Source organism: Octopus bimaculoides, chromosome 1 (genome assembly GCF_046866305.1).
Source record: "Octopus bimaculoides isolate indiv1 chromosome 1, ASM4686630v1, whole genome shotgun sequence".
Classification (NCBI taxonomy): domain Eukaryota; kingdom Metazoa; phylum Mollusca; class Cephalopoda; order Octopoda; family Octopodidae; genus Octopus; species Octopus bimaculoides.
Genome location: NC_142928.1, coordinates 25,817,901 through 25,837,346, shown reverse-complemented (window position 1 = coordinate 25,837,346; position 19,446 = coordinate 25,817,901). Strand labels below are relative to the sequence as shown.

The 19,446-nt window shown below is 33.8% G+C and overlaps 2 protein-coding genes across 2 annotated transcripts in view; one reads left to right on the top strand and one right to left on the bottom strand.

The window, feature by feature from the left end:
• LOC128249795 (interleukin 17-like protein) overlaps positions 1 to 4,823 on the top strand; it is a 16,460-nt gene extending 11,637 nt beyond the window's left edge. The window contains exon 2 of the mRNA XM_052974300.2: positions 1,416 to 4,823. Coding sequence (XP_052830260.1) covers positions 1,416 to 1,934 — 519 coding nt within the window. The 3' untranslated portion in view covers positions 1,935 to 4,823. The remainder of the gene's footprint in view (positions 1 to 1,415) is intronic.
• A 1,985-nt stretch (positions 4,824 to 6,808) lies between these two features.
• Positions 6,809 to 7,502, bottom strand: LOC106868534 (interleukin 17-like protein). The gene has a single exon (XM_014913837.3). The coding sequence runs from the start codon at positions 7,419 to 7,421 to the stop codon at positions 6,873 to 6,875; it is 549 nt and encodes a 182-aa protein (XP_014769323.3). The 5' UTR covers positions 7,422 to 7,502; the 3' UTR covers positions 6,809 to 6,872.
• Positions 7,503 to 19,446: the final 11,944 nt, after the last annotated feature.

Here is a 19,446-nt window from a genome sequence, read left to right as displayed (position 1 = left end):
ACTGGTTTTAAACGAATATAGATTTCTTTATTGAGAGAAATTTGAGTTGGTTATATATTTTTTCTAATATATATATATATATATTAGAAAAAATAAGGTGCTCAGAAATCTGGATGGTTATACATTTACAATTTTTAATTAATATGTCACATGTTTTTTATAATTCATATCTTAGCGCTAGCATCTACTCTAGTAGATTCTTCAGATTTAAATTTTTTGAGGGGATTCGTCTCTTTTTATAGTATTATTGAGTTTTTAGGGATGGAGAGAGATCTCTTTTTATAGTATTATTGAGTGCGTAGGGAAGGAGAGAGATCTCTCTCCATCCCTACACACTCAATAATACTATAAAAAAAAGAGACGAATCCCTTCAAAAAATTTAATTCTGAAGAATCTACTAGAGTAGATGCAAGCGCTTACATATGATTTATAAAAAACGTGACATATTAATAAAGATCTGTAAATGTACAACCATCCAGATCTCTGGGTACCTTATTTTTTCTAATATATAATACCTGTACATCACCTCCAAACCTTCTAATACATACATATATATATATATATATATATATATATATATATATATATATATATATATATATATATATATATATATACATACATATGTATAGCTGAAAAAAATTAGAGATCTATACAAGTAAGTCTAAGACGTTTCAATTTAAGTAGGAATTTAATAAAAATGGTTTTAAAAATTATAAGAAAATATTACCAGTTTCGATGATAAATCTCATTTCATCAAATATCAGTAAAAATTTCTAAAAATTTGAACTAAAAACGGTTTATCTTCTATTTGACTCCCAGACAGAAGATGAACTGTTTTACTTTAAATCTTTAGAAAATTTTTAGCGTTATTTGATAAGAAAAGATTCATCATCGAAACCAGCAATATTTTCTTTATATAATTTTTAAAATCATTTTCATTAAATTCCTTCTAAAATTGAAATGTCTTGGACTTACTTCTGTGCTTTTTTCCACCTCCATCTCATACATATATATTATATATAAATGTAAGGACAAGCAAGATCAAGATAGTCAAGCCGATATACAGTTTGCTTCCTCTCCCATCTCCTTCCATCCCCCTTCCACCTCCTTTCATCGTTTACCGGCTCAGATTTAAATCTTTTGAGCACTACGAAGTGTAGTCTATACGGAGTGTGTGATAAGCTTCCGCATGGTTTCCTTTTAAATCAAGAATCAGCGCACACGCATGTGCATAGAATTCTGGTATTTCTTATCACTCTTCAAGTAGTTTACAGCATAATTTCTCTTAAATGTAAAATAACTTTTATAAATATTTCAAATGAAGTAAGATTATTCTTGTATTTTTACGTCGATAAATGTGTCATATTGAAAATACATCACACCACTTGACAAAAATATTTTCTGTTGTACAGGTCTGTATTCCGTATTTGAACTGCTTCTTCAGCGTCATCATATTTGTATCTTCGGCATCATATCGGAGACAATGTAGAATACCAGTCAGATTGGACGTCCGACATAAGAGTCATTCCAGGTTACGCAATAAGTTTATCTTCACAGCTAAAATAGCTTCACATGCGACAACAAAATTACCAATGCTGGACTTGGATAAAACTTGCCCAACGTCTATTGTTCATTCCAGAGCTGCCCGCAGGCGTTCCACGTGTCCTTGGTACCTGAAAGTTATCTATGACAAAAACGTTTACCCTCCACTACGTACTGAAGCTGTGTGTCGCTGTAAAAATTGTCTAGGCACTGACAACAACTACCACTGTGTGACAGTATATACTGAAATGCCTGTTCTTATTCGTACAGGAGCATGTGTTGACGGGTTCTATGTATATAAGCCCAGTAAAATTAATGTCGCCTCAGCTTGTGTATGTGCGCGGATTATCGATCGTGAAAATATAAATAAAAAAGATTATGAGTCGTAAAAGCAGTTGACAACAATCTGTGACCTGCTTTGGCGTAAATATTGTTGGCATTCAACCACCACGAGGTTATGCTATACTATGTATAACTTACTAAAATTTGTTTAGGCTCTATGTATGCATATATGTATTATGTATGTATGCATGCATGTATGTGTGTATGTATGTATGCATGTATTATGTATGTATATATGTATGTATTATGTATGTATATATGTATGTACATTTCCAAGTGGTATATCTGAACGAACCTTGTCATGCTGTATAAAACTGACAAAAGGCAGGTCTCTTACCGTTGTCAATATTTATACACCAATATTGTCTCATTCCGATGAAACTGTAGGACAATTTTATGACGATCTAGCACAATTATTGAGGAAAGTACCGATTTCTGACAAGCTGGCCATACTGGGAGATTTCAATACAAGCGATAGAAATAACTACATTTCATGGACTGTTTTAGGCCGATAATGGTATTGGAAAAAATAATAAAAATGGAGTAGCTCTTTTGATGTTTTTATACTGAGAACAATCTGGTTTTTACCAACACTGTTTAAACAGAAAAATAAATTTAAAACCACCTGAATGCACCCACGGTCAATATTATATTTTGATCAGAAAGCGTGATATGAAAGTGTTCGAACCATGAGAGGAGCAGAGAGCTGGACTGACTATCGTCTAGTGCGTGAAAAAATAAATGTTCTGATAATGCCTAAAAGTTAAGTCTGGTCCTAAAGTACCCAAAAAGTTAAATGTTGCAAACTTGAAATTACCAACTAACTTCCAAAGATTCCACCATGCTTTAGAAAATATCAATCTTGACCCGAACAATCTATTGGAAGGGTATTTACTTAAAATATCGAACAACAGGGAATGGTTTTAATATGACCAGGCTGCTCTATTCTTCTGATACATATTCTGATACAAATTTTTAGAATAATTTTTTAGAACAAAAATGCCTTCATCGCAGTTTAAACATAAAATGGAGTTTTTTTTTATTACTCAAACACAGCTGTTCTTGCATCAGCAGGCATAACTTCAATTAAAGCAATGGTTTTGAAAAGCCAAACGAGATGGCCTAGCCATAGTGTTCGAATGGAGGCTGAACGCGCACTCAAACAGCTGTTTTATGGTGACCCTGCAGAGGAGAGCGCTATCGGTGTAAACCTAAAAAGAGGTTTAAGGACGGCATAAAGACTACCAGGAAGTCACTTGGAATGGATCCAGAGGACATAGAAACCCTTGCTTCGGATCGAGCTGTATGGTGAACAAAATGTGGAGTGGAGAGAAAGCGTTTGAAGAGGCCAGGATAACGCAAGAAAGGTACAAGAGAGATGTAAAGAAGAATGTTACGATAGAACAAGTGAAGTCCAATGACCTTTTTGGACACAATTTGTGACAGACGATGACTTTGTTTTGCTGGGCTCAAATCCCATATGCGGACGCATGAAAAACGAGCCTCCACCAAATATTCAGCCTATATATGTGTGCACACGTTTCAATGCCGTGTATGCCATAAGGTCCGCAAATCTAACGGAGGCCTCAAAAGACATTTTAAGATTCACAAGGATCAAAACTTAACTGCAGCTCCTGGCAGTCCACATCGGATATGGAAACTATGTCTGGTTTAAAATGACACCATGATGGATCTAAGATTTAGACACAAGAAGAGATCAGACTCTGCGTAAGGAACACACGACCACTTTGTATGTTGTCAAAAAAGCCATTGACAACAGAGAACCACAAGGATTTGACAATATATATATGTATATATATGTATATATATATATGTATGTATATGTGTATGTACGTATGTATGTATGTGTGTGTATGTATGTATGTATGTATGTATGTATGTATGTATGTATGCGTGTGTATGTATGTATGTATGTATGTATGTATGTATGTGTGTATGTGTGTATGTATGTATGTATGTATGTGTGACAAGCTTCCGTCACATGAATTATTTATGTAGGTACGAGAAGCTTCCACAAGGTATCTTTCAATCAAGAACTTGTACACACGCGCGCGACCGCACATGTAATCCTGGTATTTCTTATCGCCTACCACATAGTTTACAGCATAATTCTTCTACACCACTCCTCAACACTTGGCTAAAGTATTTTCTCTCGCACAAGTTCTTATTTGAACAAGTATTTGAACTGCTTCTTCAGCATCATCATGCATTTAGTTTCGGCGTCAACTTCAGTCTTCGTCAAAAAATTCATCTTTAAAACATGTCTATTTTTATTTTTAAATATCCTTTATATTATATTTCATGTTTAACTGCATTTTGTTTCTGTCTTTTTCGTCAGACGTTGTACACAACTTCCATTTACTTTTATATTTATACAGAGCCCCACTGATGTACTGTGGTCTATAAAATTGTAATTTTATTTCCTCCAAGTCGTTGATCTTATGTCTAGATCAGAAATCGATACTAAAATGTGATAAGCTTCTGTTTTAGCAAAAACTTCAAAATTGGCAATGCCAGGCATTGTTTATTTAAAACCCTTTTGATTGATTTCAAGTCATTTCCAGATACGTCCAAGTTTACTTTAAATTTTTCGATTTACTGAAATAAATAATGATAGTGTTTTCTAGCATTATTTATTTGATTATTCACTGTCTCATTTATCCACAAGCTTGTGTTGAAAGAAGAAAGCGATAAATAGGTAGTTTTATTAAATTATTTCATTTCATTTCTTAAGCGCAAATCTCAAGTTATAAGTATTTATTTACTTTTCTAATAATATTTAATCATGTAACACGTAAAATACTTTAATATAGATATATTTATAATATATAGGGCAATCTTATAAACATCCATTCATTGTACGTATTAATTTATTAGCATACTAATTTGTCATTTAATAAATATATATATATATATATGAAAAAACATTGCAGATCTTTTTGTCAGTTATTTTACGCCTTATCGAACGTCGCTGGACATGATATTCTTCCATTTACATTTCTGATTAAATTTGCGACATTACTGGTGCCAAGCTGTATCGGCCTTTGCCCTTCCCTTGGATAACATCAGTGGTGTGGAGAGGGGAGACTGGTACGCATGGGTGACTGCTGGTCTTCCATAAACTATCTTGCCCGGACTTGTGCCTCGGAGGGTAACTTTCTAGGTGCAATCCCATGGTCAGTCATGACTGAAGGGGGTCTCTCTCTCTCTCTCTTCATGTATGTATGTATGTATGTATGTATGTATGTATGTATGTATGTATGAACTTATGCATCTATCATTGTTTAAATTGTACAGTGTATATATTTGAAAAAATGTGACCTACTAGTTAAGCTGTTGAATTCATGATTCTTGGCTACATTGCACTAGGTGACGAATACATTTACACACACGTAACTGTGTCAGTACAATAGAATTCAAAATGCATGCAATCTATATCCATAATAACTATATGTTTATATTTCAGATCTTTATCATTAGTGACGGAACACAGTGATTTATTGGTATTTAATTTACTGATACCAAGAGCACAATATGCGCACTTCATATCGTGGGACATGAAGTTAGATCAAAACAAATTTATCTTAATATAACAAAGCATTTTACCAATTGTTCTGCTAAGGCAATACCTATGTAATTTGAAACAAATAGAACCGTGTTGTTAAAGCTTTATGAAAGTGTTTTTTACTCTAAGGTTACTTTTTAAAGCCTGACTTTCTTACAAAGGAGCAATTTTAATTTCTTACATGTGACTTAACAACCTATTGAATAAGACCTCTATCGTTGGTGCTTATTTTGGCATTACCTGTAAATGCATAACTTGTAGAATTTGAATTCTAAACGTAAGTCAATGACAACAGATAATGGCTTCTAAACTCGTGCCTAATCTATTATGGTGGGGAATTGTTAGTCGATTGAAGCAACCAACATTCTGCCTGATTGGAATTTCAATTTTTGACACCAGAATGACGAAAAACAAATTTGACTTCAGTTGTATTTGAAATTAGAACAACAGAGAAAGAACAAATTCCACACAGTATTTGTCCGATGATCCACTGATTCAACAGGTCAGCCATCCTCGTCGCGTTAATTAATGTAAGGCATTTTATTATTATCTTTAAAATTATGTCGTTAATTTGAAGCCACCGGTACAATATCACCTTCTGTATTCGACAGGAGATAAAGAATAAGTGATGATTAATTGATATTTTTTAACTGAGTACATTTCTGGTATTTATTTTCATCGAGAACAGATAAGATGAAAACATCAGTCAAATATGAACGAGATTTTAATTCAGACAGAATAAAGCATAACATATTTCTTTTAAAATACCTGGCATTCCACCAACCTCTCACTGGTAATTATGAAAATCAGGAAATGAACGCGTGTTATAGAGATTGCACGTATGTGCACATGTACGTCTGTGTGCGTGAGTGCATGAATGTGCATAAATATCAATGATAAAAAGCTATGTTAAAATGCATGATATTGCTTTGTCTTGTATAGTTATATATTTTGTATATATTGCTAATATATGCACATATAATTGAATATCATGCTACTACTTAGATGATATTTTTAACAAAGTTAAATTATTTCATAGTAATGACGTAGGATTTCATTGAATATACTAAAGATGTATAACACATTTACATACGCTAAAACAAGCGAAAAGTGCTTTATAGTGGAATCCGGATGGATATAGAAAGAGGGGTAGACCTAAGAACACGTGGCGTAGATCAACACAAAAGGAACTAGAGAAAGAGGGACATTCATGACAGAGTATAAGTACAGAAGCGAAAATTATGCGACATGGAATTCAATTATAAGTGGTCTATACTCCGCGTTGGAGGGTTAAAGGCAAGAAAAAAAAGACAAAAAAGAACAAGCAAATGAAATATGTACAAAGGTTTATTATAGCCACATGTCATTTCAAGCTTTGGTAGTTGTCTGTATTTAAGGCTCAAAGTTGTCCTTTGACTATCACATCGACTTTATCAGCACATATACAGGATGAGGCTACATCAATCACAGCTGGTTTATACACATACATGCCATCAATACATTCATCTGTACGATTGAGAACAAACTGTTTAGTGTATACTGTTACACATTGATGATTGTTGTCAGAGTCTAGACAATCTCTACAGCGACATATTACTTCCGTACGTGATGAAGGGAAAACTGTTGAATCTTGGGTAGTAGTCGAGAACCAAGGACAGCTCGAATGCTCCTTGATATCATCAACAGAAGCAGATGTTGGACAATCCATATCTCCGACGATCAGATTTTGCTTCTTATTGGCTGAAACCATCTCAACCGGCAGAAAAAACTTTTTGCCAACGGGTGCCTTGGACAGTTTCTCGAACTGGACTTTCAAGTCTAACGGAGTTTTACATTCTGTTGGAAGTGATGTTGTCGATATAATCAAGAGGAGGAAGAAAATTGCAAGATGGATGTGAACCTGTAAATCAGAAAATATGTTGGTCAAGTGGTGAATTTTACATTCCATGACACAAGATAAACATAAATGAAAGTTTAATCACACAAAAAAAATAAAATAAAATAAAATAAATGGCATGATGGGATTTGATTATTGGGCTCGACTTAAACAGCTGAAGCTCTATTCTCTGTAACGCTGCCTTGAGCGATACATTAATTACCCTTTGAGGAAAACAGGTGTAGGAGTGGCTGTGTGGTAGTAGCTTGCCTACCAACCACATGGTTCCGGGTTCAGGCCCACTGCGTGGCACCTTGGGCAAGTGTCCTCTACTATAGCCTTGGGCTGACAAAAGCCTTGTGAGTGGATTTGGTAGACGGAAACTGAAAGAAGCCCGTCATATATATGTATATATATATATATATATATATATATATATATATATATATGTGTGTGTGTGTGTGTGTGTGTATATATGTTTGTGTGTCTGTGTTTGTTCCCCCAACATCGCTTGACGACCGATGCTGGTGTGTTTACGTCACCGTAACATAGCGGTTCGGAAAAAAGAGACCAATAGAATAAGTACTAGGCTTACAAAGAATAAGTCCTGGGGTCGATTTGCTTGACTAAAGGCGGTGCTCCAGCATGGCCACAGTCAAATGACTGAAACAAGTAAAAGAGTAAAAGAGTAAAAAGAATATTATCCAAATGATATCGGTATTATGCTTACATTCACCCAAGACTAGGCTGCCGTGCAATGCGCCCCCTACAAATGTTGAGATCATGTCTCATAAGAACATTGCAACACAATTTCTTCACTGCCTATGGTCCTGCTCTTTTCAATGTTATCCCAAAACGAATAAAATTAGAAAAAGACTCCACGACTTTCAAACGGTATCTGGACAAATTCCTCTAGGAAATAACGGATAAACCACCAAGACCTGGATACATCTCAACCAACAACAACAACTCTCGGACGGACTGAGTGGTCCATGGTCTCCCGAAATAATTGAAAGACTTTTCCAGGTGGTGCTATTGAGCATTATGTTGGAAATGAGGAGTAAATATACAACCGACAACTGATGAAGTGTCGTTTCTCTATGTGTACTTGTCCTGTTTTCCATTTTTCCACTCGTTGTTTACGTATTTAACTCGTTTGTCTACGCATTTCATGTTGTTTACACAGTTGGTGACGTCCTGTACCCATATATGCATATGTATATATGTGTATGTATATATATACACATATATACATACATACATGCATACACACACACACACACGCACGCACGCACACACACACACACACACACACACACACAAACACACACACACACACACACACACACACACACACACACACACACACACACACACACACACACACACACATATATATATATATATATATATATATATATATATAGGTTATGAAGGGTATTGGAGTCAACCAAACCCCGGAGGATACAGGTAATACCGAGTAAGTGCTGTATACCGACTAGTTTTGCCCCTGTCATTGGAGCAATATGAGTGGAGAATATAACATAGGTCGTGTATTAGCGTGTGTATGTATAAAGAAAGGAAAGGATAAAGAGACCAATGGTAAAGTTAGAATTATATTTTATGTATAAAGTTACAGCTGTTTCAGGGAAAATCCAATGTATCCCTTCATCGGAGACGGTAATAGTAGAAGAATGTGTGTGTGTGTGTGTGTGTGTGTGTGTGTGTGTGGATGTATGAATGGATAGATATGAATATAAACCATTCCCGTCACTTGCTGGTATGTAGGGTTAGTCCCAGTAGCACCCTTTCGCAAAAAAACGTTAGAGTCCTACGTATTCATGAGCAGACGTAGAAATGCATTAATGTCTATTAGGTTTCACGCTCAAAGTTATATATCTAACTAGAAGTGAACGTTGCTTCTGCTTGGAAGAGGCGATGACTCAGTGACATTTAAATCTAAGTTTCCTTCCTTTAATTGTCTTTCTGCTTATTAATTTTTAAGTGTAAAAAGACTATTCTTTATATAGTCTTTTTATACTTAAAAATTAATAAGCAGAAAGACAATTAAAGGGAGGAAACTTAGACTTAAATGTCACTGAGTCATCGCCTCTTCCAAGCAGAAGCAACGTTCACTTCTAGTTAGATATATAAAGTGATTAGAAATGTTGCATTCATGCTCGTCGGATTGTGGTTTCGATTCCCAGACTGGCTAGTGCGTCATATTCTTGAGTGAAATAGTTCGTTTCACATTATTCTAGTCTACTCAGCTGTAAATGATTTCCAGCAACGACTGGAGAATCAACTCTGCAACGGATTGGCCTCCCATCCAGGGTGAGTGTTGTAATCTCACTTATACGCCATGGAAACTGGGTTAATCTCCAACTTGGAGATTAACCGAAGAAGATTGTTACGCATGTATTGTTGTGTTCGAATAACTAAAATATTTACCAATAAGTGGTTTCTAATGAAATTTTCATAGGTTTTAATTTGTTTTATACCGAGCCATTGGTTTGGTTGTTTGTCTTCTAATTTTTTTCAATGATATTCCCCCAAGGTCATTTACAGAGACGCATCGCAAATGCATGTAGTCTATTTAATTATACACTTCTGTCTCTGTCTCCCTATGTTAGCTCCATTTAATTAGAGCAGACCATACATGACATTTCAATATGTATGTATGTATGCATGTATGTATGTGTGTGTGTGTGCCCGTGTCAGTTAGTGTGTGTATGTCCGATTGTGTTTGTGTGTGTGTGTGCGTGCGCGCACGTTTTTGTTCCTCCACTCCTTGACAAGCGCTGTTGGTATTAATCAGGCTGGTAATAATCTTTTGGTGTGCTATGTATATTATACATACTATTTTACTCTTTTACTTGTTTCAGTCATTTGACTGTGGCCATGCTAGAGCACCGCCTTTAGTCGAACACATCAACCCTAGGACTTATTCTTTTTAAGCCTAGTACTTATTCTATCTGTCTCTTTTGCCGAACCGCTAAGATACGGGGACGTAAACACACCAGCATCGGCTGTCAATCGATATTGGGGGGACAAACACAGACACACAAACATACATATATATATATATATATATATATATATATATATTATATATATATATATATATATATATATATATATATATATATTATATACTATATATAATATATATATATATATATATATATATATATATATATTATATATAATATATATATATATATATATATATATATATATATATATATATATATATATATATATATACAACGGGCTTCTTTCAGTTTCCGTCTACCAAATCCACTCACAAGGCTTTGGTCGGACCGAGGCTACAGTAGAAGACACTTGCCCAAGGTGCCACGCAGTGGGACTGAACCCGGAACCATGTGGTGGGTAAGCAAGCTACTTACCACACAGCCACTCCTACGCCTATATATATATATATATATATATATATATATATATATATATATATATATATATATATATATATATATAAGTCAGTAAATAGTGGGGTTGTGTTAACCGCACGTGGAGAAATAATAGGAAAATGAAAAAAAGCCAGAATGCTAAACTGGAAGCATATTTTAATAAAGATTTCTTCTAACCGGTTTTCATTGCGAAGAAGCAAATTATCAAGAAGAAGGAGAATGAAAATGTTTTTTTACAAAGAAGTACAAAATGAAGAAAATAATATATAAAACAATAATATATAAAAAAAATAAATATACCCGTGCATTATATTGTCTTTGAGCTTTTGAAGTTCAATAGTAGTTCATGTATAAACTGGTAGGAAAAATAAGGATGCATGAGAGTTGAGAGTTTTGTTAGGTTTAAAAAAAAGGGTTGAAAGTTTGTGTTAAGCAGGAAATGTGGTGTCAAAACAGGAAGTGTGTGTAAGGGGAGACAAGTGTTTTTAGTTGGAGTTATGAACTCTTTTTCAACAGGAAGTTTGTGTCTGTTCATAGAGAAATAAGGTCACTGAGGGGTGTGTGTGTTAAGAAATGGTTGGAATTTCTCTATGAAAAGATTCTCCTTGTTGATTCTTTCTTGTGTGGAGATTCTGTCTTTACATTGATAGAAAGATAATATAATGAATTTAGGGTTTTTGTTTCTGGCGCAAGAGTCTATGTGGCCACTGAGTGGAATTTGGCGGTATTGAGGGAGGTTTATTTGTTCCTTATGGACAGCTACTCTTCTACGCAATGGGGGGCTCGTCTGTCCGATATAGAAGTTTTGGCAACCTGCGCAAGTGAGGACATAAATGAGGTTACCAGAAGAACAAGAGAAATTGGTTTTAATTTTAAACTTTGTTCCTCGTTTGAAGGTAAATTCAGAGCCTTCAAGTAAGTAGGGGCAGGTACCACAATTAGGGCGTGCACATTTTTTAACTGATGGGGGTGGAAGTGGTGTATGTAGTTTGGAATTGGTTAATAATGTTTTCAAAAATTTGTGTTGCCTTTTGCATTTAAGGACTTTGTGTGTATTAATGATATTGTTCATTTTCGGGTCTGTGGTGAGTAAGGGGAGGTTTTGTTTGATTGTGGTGTATGCTTCGATGTTTTTGGGGTTATGGGTGGAGATGTATGGAAGTATTTTGGGGTTGGGTGTGTTATTATGTTGGTTGGTTTTTAGTGTGTTTTTGTCAAGTTCCTTGGCACGTTTTATTCCAAGATCTATGAGTGTGGAGGGATATTGGCGTTGTAACAGTGTTTTTTTGAGATCGTGTAAGCGTATTTCTCGAGTGGTTGGGTCAGAGACAATGGTGCAAATTCTTTTAGCTAAATTAAAGGGGATATTTATCTTGGTGTGTTTTGGGTGGCATGAGCTAAAAAGGAGGTATTGTTGTGAGTCTGTAGGTTTGTGGTAGATGTCGGTTGTGATTTGGTTTTTAGGTGTTTTTATAATTAAGAGATCAAGAAAAGGGAGATGATGTTTGCTGAATTCCATAGTGAATTGAATGCTGGGATGTATGTTATTAAGTATGGATTTGAATTCTAGAAGTTTTTCATGGGGTTCCTTCCATATATATATATATATTTATATATATATACATATATATAAATATATATATACACACACACACACACATATATATATATATATATATATATATATATATATATATATATATATATATATATATAATGTAAGTTAGCATATATATACATAGATATATATTTTTTAAACGGTTGAAAGTGGATTCGTCCTTTAATTGAAGTAGTTTCCAAAAGATTTCTACCGATGATTCTTCATACATTGTTTAGTATTTACTCGTGTAAATTGACATAGATATGAAAAGTTATATAAGTATATTAAGTATATGATTTAAGTTATAGAGCGAAGTTCAACAAATGCAATCAGATTTTTTTTATAAATGGAGATTAGATTTTAATATGATATTCTAAAACATTTATTCAATTCGTTAGACGATCGTTTCGTACAGAAAAACGATTAATTCGTTTTAAGAATTTGAGTTGTCAAAGAGTACTCATCAGTAGCACAATAAGAAAAAAAAAACTTAATAAAGAAAAAGTAAGACTTTGGAATTACATGGGTATTGTGTTTTTACGAAAGCTTTCTTGAAAATAATTGTTCTAGGAGTCATGTTTGTTTAAAACACGACTAACGAGTAACGGTCAGGTGATGGTAAATAACATAGAAATATAATTGACTTTCTCTCTATAGATTAGTGTAAATAAGCTAGTTAAAACCTCCATATAGGAGGGAATAAGCAATTGGAGTTGAAAAATCAAATAAAGAAGTACGGAATTTTTAAATACGGGAGAATGAAATTTATATTTCACCAATAATAACCAATACGAAAAGATGTTTAGGGCTCTCGTCAATGGTTAGTAGCATATAAACTTTATATTAGTAATTTAAGTAAAAAATATGTCAGGAAAATAGGAGGTAAGTTACGGACAGTAGTTAAAGTTAGATATTAATAGGCGGTTAATACGACTATATAAAAAAGTTTTAAAATTATAAGGAAAATAAATAAATATATGAAGATCAGGGGATATTTTTGTTTACAATATCCGCTGCTAAAATTTTGAAACATCATTGGAATAGTACATAGAAAAAATATGTCGAAAAGATTAGAGATTAATTTCAGAGAATGTAAATATTATTGGTGTAGGGGAGATAATAAATAAAAAATAGAAGATAAATAAGGGGAAAAATGGTCTAGTTTATAACCACTAGGAGATCGGTAAAAATTTAAAATATTGGCATATATGTATATATGGATATGGAACCTCAAAAAGAATTTTTCTTGTGTCATATATAGTTATACACATAACGATCTTTGCATGTAAATAGTGGTACAACTAAATAATCAAATATAAAATAACAACCCCGATTTTGTGTAAGTAAAACAACAATTATGCATATATATTAGCGTATATGCACATATACAATGTATACACCGACAATTATAGACAAAAAGGTAATCATACCTCGAAACATACGATAGTGCATATATGCACTCAATAGATGACAGTGTAAAAAGAAACACTCTTTTAACATTGAACAACTATACCCGTGTAACACATATGTACATAAATAATTATATATATATATATATATATATATATATATATATATATATATATATATATATATATATATATATATATATATATATATATACATATATATATATATATATATGCACGAATTAGTAGTGGCGATGTAAGTATACTCATACACTGTATATAATAAAAAAAAAATTACATACATTATAGAAATATATAAAAAATATACTATTAGAAAATTACTTAAATATGTTATATTATATTATATTATATTATATTATATTATATTATATTATATTCTAAATATTTGAATTAAATTTTTTTTTTAAATGGTTGTAAGAATAGTTAAAGATATAGGTTGCTAAAAAAATAACTATATATAAGAGAATTAAACTAAGAAATTAAAAATTTATATATAAATAAATTATATCTATATATATAGAGGGGATTATAATCAAATACTTATGTATAACTTATTATGTATAATTATATACCGGGATAATTCTGTATATATTTGAAAAGTATCTGGCTACAGAAAATGAATTTTTTTAGATCTTCACACACACACACACACACACACACACACACACACACACACACACACACACACACACACACACACAAATATATATATATATATATATATATACACATTTAACAACTGGCAGTACAATACATTACTTTACGTTTAGAGAATGTATATATTAGTTATGGGCAAAAATGCATAGATGGGTACATTCACAAGTTTTTATTATAAAATTAAATTTAATATATCACATATATACACAGTAAAATATATGTATATATACACATATAGATACATATATACACATATGCACATATGCACATATATACATATATATATATCTTTTATCTTTTATCTTTTACTTGTTTCAGCCCAGGTCTGTGGTCATGCTGGTGCACCACCTGTAGTTATTCTGTGTTGTTTCCGATATTGTTTTTGTTGAAATAGCGAGTTGGGCGGAGCTACTCTTCATTGCCTCTCCTGCTGCGATGTGGGTTCATCTGGTATTTCAGATAGAAACCTGTCCATACGTTCCTTGAAAACTTTCACATCAACACCATGTATATCTCTAATATTGCCTGGAAGGATGCTGAATAATTGCGATCTCTTGAAACCAAGTCTATTGCACTACTGTGTCCTTATTTTAGATGGAAAAGACAAGATCTTTGGTATGATGCACTGCTATCCAGTTGGAGGATTGGTATAGCTGTCAATTCCAAAATTGGGAGCTAAACCCTCCAAGATCTTCCAAATATATATCACTGCATATCTCTCTCGTCTTCTCTCTGGGGAATAGAGACTCAGCTCCTTTAGCCTCTCCCAGTAGCCCATCTTTTGCATCGAGTCTAATATGAAAGACGTGTCGCGTGCTTCATCCTCTGCTATATTTTATATTTGCGATCGTGATTGTGACTACCTACCCCCAAAATGTCGGTTGATACATCTAAGAAAAATTGGAAATAAAACATTAGTTTCTTTGAAGATTAAGATCAATATTTTGGATCGTCTTCGTAAGGGCGAAAGTGCAGCGTCCTTGGGTAGAGCTTCCTGACTGAGCGAAGCTACAACAAGAACAATCAAAAGTAAGATGCGGCCATTAGAATATCTGTAGCTTCTGGAACAAACTTGTTTGCCAAGTCGTCGTCAAATGCAAGAGACATCATTCAAGGAAAAAATGGAGAAATTGTTAACAATATGGATAGAAAACAATGAAAAAAAAGGATGCCAGTAGATAGTAAAACTATACAACATATAGCGTTACGATTTTACACGAAGATTAATGATCTGGAGTCACCAAGTGTGTTACATCTGTCTAGTGATAAAAGGAAGAATGAATTTGCTGCAAGTACGGGATGGCTTACAAAATTCCTTGAAAGATATGCATTGCATATTATAAAATGGGAGGTGAAATTTCATCGGCAGACAAGACTGCTGCTGAAGAATTTCTTCCAATAGTAGCCAAAATAATTGAGGAAGGAGGTTACATTTCAGACCAAGTGTTCAACACAGATGAAACTGGTCTGTTTTGGAAAAAAAAAATTCAAAACAGAACATATATAGCAAAATCTGAGAAATGTGTTATTAATTTTAAGGCAGTTAAAGACCGTGTAATTTTTTTGTTATGTAGCAACGCTTCGGGAGATTATTTTTTAAAACGGTTATTAATTAATGAATCAGTTCGTTCACGTGCAAAGAAAGGTGTAAACTTAAGTAAATTACCAGTTCATTAGTGAGCCAATACAAAATCATGGATGACAGCAGAAATATTTACAGAATAGTTTAAGAACTGCTTCGTTCCTGAAGTAAGAAGATATATGGAAGATAAAGGTCTTGAGTTTAGAGTCCTTTTACTTATAGACAATGCACCCGGGCATCCAAATTTGGAACACTCGAATGTAAAAGTCGTATTCTTGCCACTTAATACAACATCGCTGATTCAACCGTTTGATTAGGATATAATTTCAACATTCAAATCATATTATATCCGGCGAACATTTGAATATATTATAGATGAACTAGAAAAGGATAGTACACTTCCAATCATTCAATCATGAACAAAAATTTACTATAATTGTGCTAAATATGCTGCCTTGGCTTTATCCAAACTAAAGTCATCCAATCTAAATGCATGCTGGAGATCAAGTTGGCCAGAATGTGTACAGCCTCAAAATCTCGTATCTAATATAAATACGAATGAATTATATTCTGATATCATCACTTTGTCACATCAGATTGGCGGAAAAGGTTTTGAAGAATTAACAATTGACGACACTCCTCATGAACAACAAATCATAGAGAGTATTTCAGAGAATGTATATGATTCCATGTTAGTATATAGTAGTAACGATGAAGAAGTGATTCCACTATCTGCAAGTACAATTCTAGAAGGCCTCCATTGGAAATCATTGTCTTACAAATGATAACAATGTTGAACGATCTGTGCAATTCCAACGTGATTTGAAAAGGATTAGGACAAATCATGAAGGATCATATAAAGAACTAACAAAAACAAAATCACAGCGTCTGATAACTGAATTCGCGTTCAAAACCAGTAAAACAAAAGAAACACAAGATGTTAATTTCATTCAAGATATGCATGAAGATATATCGCCATTACATATTTCCACTGATGAGAGAGATTTTGCGCCACCGGAAAACAACAGGAAGCGGGCACGTTTACGGTCTAGTAGTGATACTGAATGACTGAATGATTATGTTATACAAACATACATACATACATACATACATACATACATACATACACACACATATATATATATATATATATATATATATATATATATATATATATATATATATATATATATATATATATATATATATATATATATATATATATACATATATATACTAGCAGAGGCACCCGACGTTGCTCGGAAATGAAATCGTTGCTTATATACTTGAAGAAAAAAAGGCAAAATATGCTGTATAGACATTTGAGGACATTCTGTAGATGGACTCTCAGATGAATGATGGCTGGGCGCCTCTCATGAATGGGGAAAATTGAAGATGTACCAAAAAGCCTCAATGGTACTTGGAAACTTTTACGAAAATTAAAATGGGGATTAAATGAAAAAAATCATTTACGTGAATATAGTCACAAGAGTAATTGAAATAAATGGCGATTGTGGAACCCCCACGGGCGCGCGCGCATACACACGTGTGTCTTTGTAAATATGTTTGTATACATTTATGTATGTGTGTGTTTGTAAGAGACAGAGTGTGAGTGAGAGAAAGAGGTTTGTTGTCATGTATACGTACATGCATAAATATACATACATCTTTGGATGTATGCATATGACAACACAGCCCTTGACTCACTCACACTCTGTCTCTTACAAACACGCTCGCGCGCGCATACACAAGTGTGTCTTTGTAAATATGTTTGTATATATTTATGTATGTGTGTGTTTGTAAGAGACAGAGTGTAAGTGAGTCAAGGGGTGTGTGTGTGCGTGTGTATGTGTGTGAGACAGAGTGAGAGAGCGGTGTGTATGTAGTATTTACTCTCTCTCTCTCTCTCTCTCTCTCTCTCTCTCTCTCTCTCTCTCTCTCTCTCTCTCTCTCTCTCTCTCTCTCTCATACACACGAACACACAAAATAGAGAGTTGCACCATGGCATTATTTTCTGCCGCGGTGGTAGACTGTACGCTGATGACATTTTTGAACACCTGATAATTATTTGTTACGTTCCCCCCAGAAGAATGCCATAATCAACGCTTGCTGATAAATAATGACGATTTAAGGATTTCACTGTCTAGTGTGTTCGTGAGATATATGTAGCTATCTTCTGTTCTTAGTTTTCGAAATCACGGCCTTCAAAATGTGATGGGGTTTTGCGGTCATGACTCCAGGAGAGGCTGCACTACCATTGATTTCCTAAGTATCTCAGATTATATTTATATCTTAAATGAAGCGAAGTCAATCTTCAAATTTCCGTTGAATAATACATTGGATCCTTAAAGGTATAAAATTAAATCTAAATTATAATAGTAATCAAAAGGACCGCGGAAATTAAAAGAGATTTACGGATATGTTATTATTTCGCCGTTACTTCGAAAATATCTTAATAATTGAAGCAAAATGTTTATTTCTAATTATGTTGTTTTAATAAACCCTCCTAAGTTTTCGAAAAAGAAACGCGATTTACGTCAGTGGTCAGTAAAAATGCAAAAATACATTTGAAAATTTAATCTTAAAAAATAGAGGTGGTGACGTGGCAGAACCATTGGCACGCTAGGTAAAATGGCTACCGGTATTTCGTCCGTCTTTCACGTTCTGAGGTCAAATACTACCGAGGTTGACTTCGCCTTTCCTCCTTTCAGGGCAGATAAATTAAGTATCACTGAAATATTGGGGTCCACATAATTTGGGGTCCTCCGCAAAAATTTCAGGCATTGTGCCTTTCTTAAGAAATAAACTAATTTTGAAAAGGACAATGAACTTTTCTACTGAAAGGATCATTGCCCTTTTCAAAATTAGTTTATTTTTTAACAAATTTTATGAAAGTGTGTGTGTGTGTGTGTGTGTGTGTGTGTGTGTGTGTGTGTGTGTGTGTGTGTGTGTGTGTGTGCGTGCACGCGCGTGTGTGTGTGTATGTGTGTGTGTATGTATGTATGTGTGTATGTGTGTGTGTGTGTGTGTGTGTGTGTGTGTGTGTGTGTGTGTGTGTGTGTGCGTGCACGCGCGCACATATATGAGAAGTGCTACTTACTGTTGTTATATTCATTATACTGATTATTCACTTGGAAATGGAAAACAAGCAGAAAGTGATGTTTTTTTTTACAGATGAAACCCTACTGAATTCGTTTCGCAACGTGATACACTTCTGTAATGTTATCGACCGTTCTAGGTTTTCTTATAGAACTGGAAACCAAACGAATATCTTCAAATGAAACAATGTAAGGAGAATAAATTAAAAGAATTTTGTAACAGATGGAATTAACAACAATAATGGCGGACCGTTTGACATGTACATAGCAATTGAATCGAAAGTAACGCAAAACCTTTT

Excerpts from the sequence above, each read along its gene's own strand:
- LOC106868534 (XM_014913837.3), bottom strand. The coding sequence starts at position 7,421 with ATGGAATGTAAAATTCACCACTTGACCAACATATTTTCTGATTTACAG.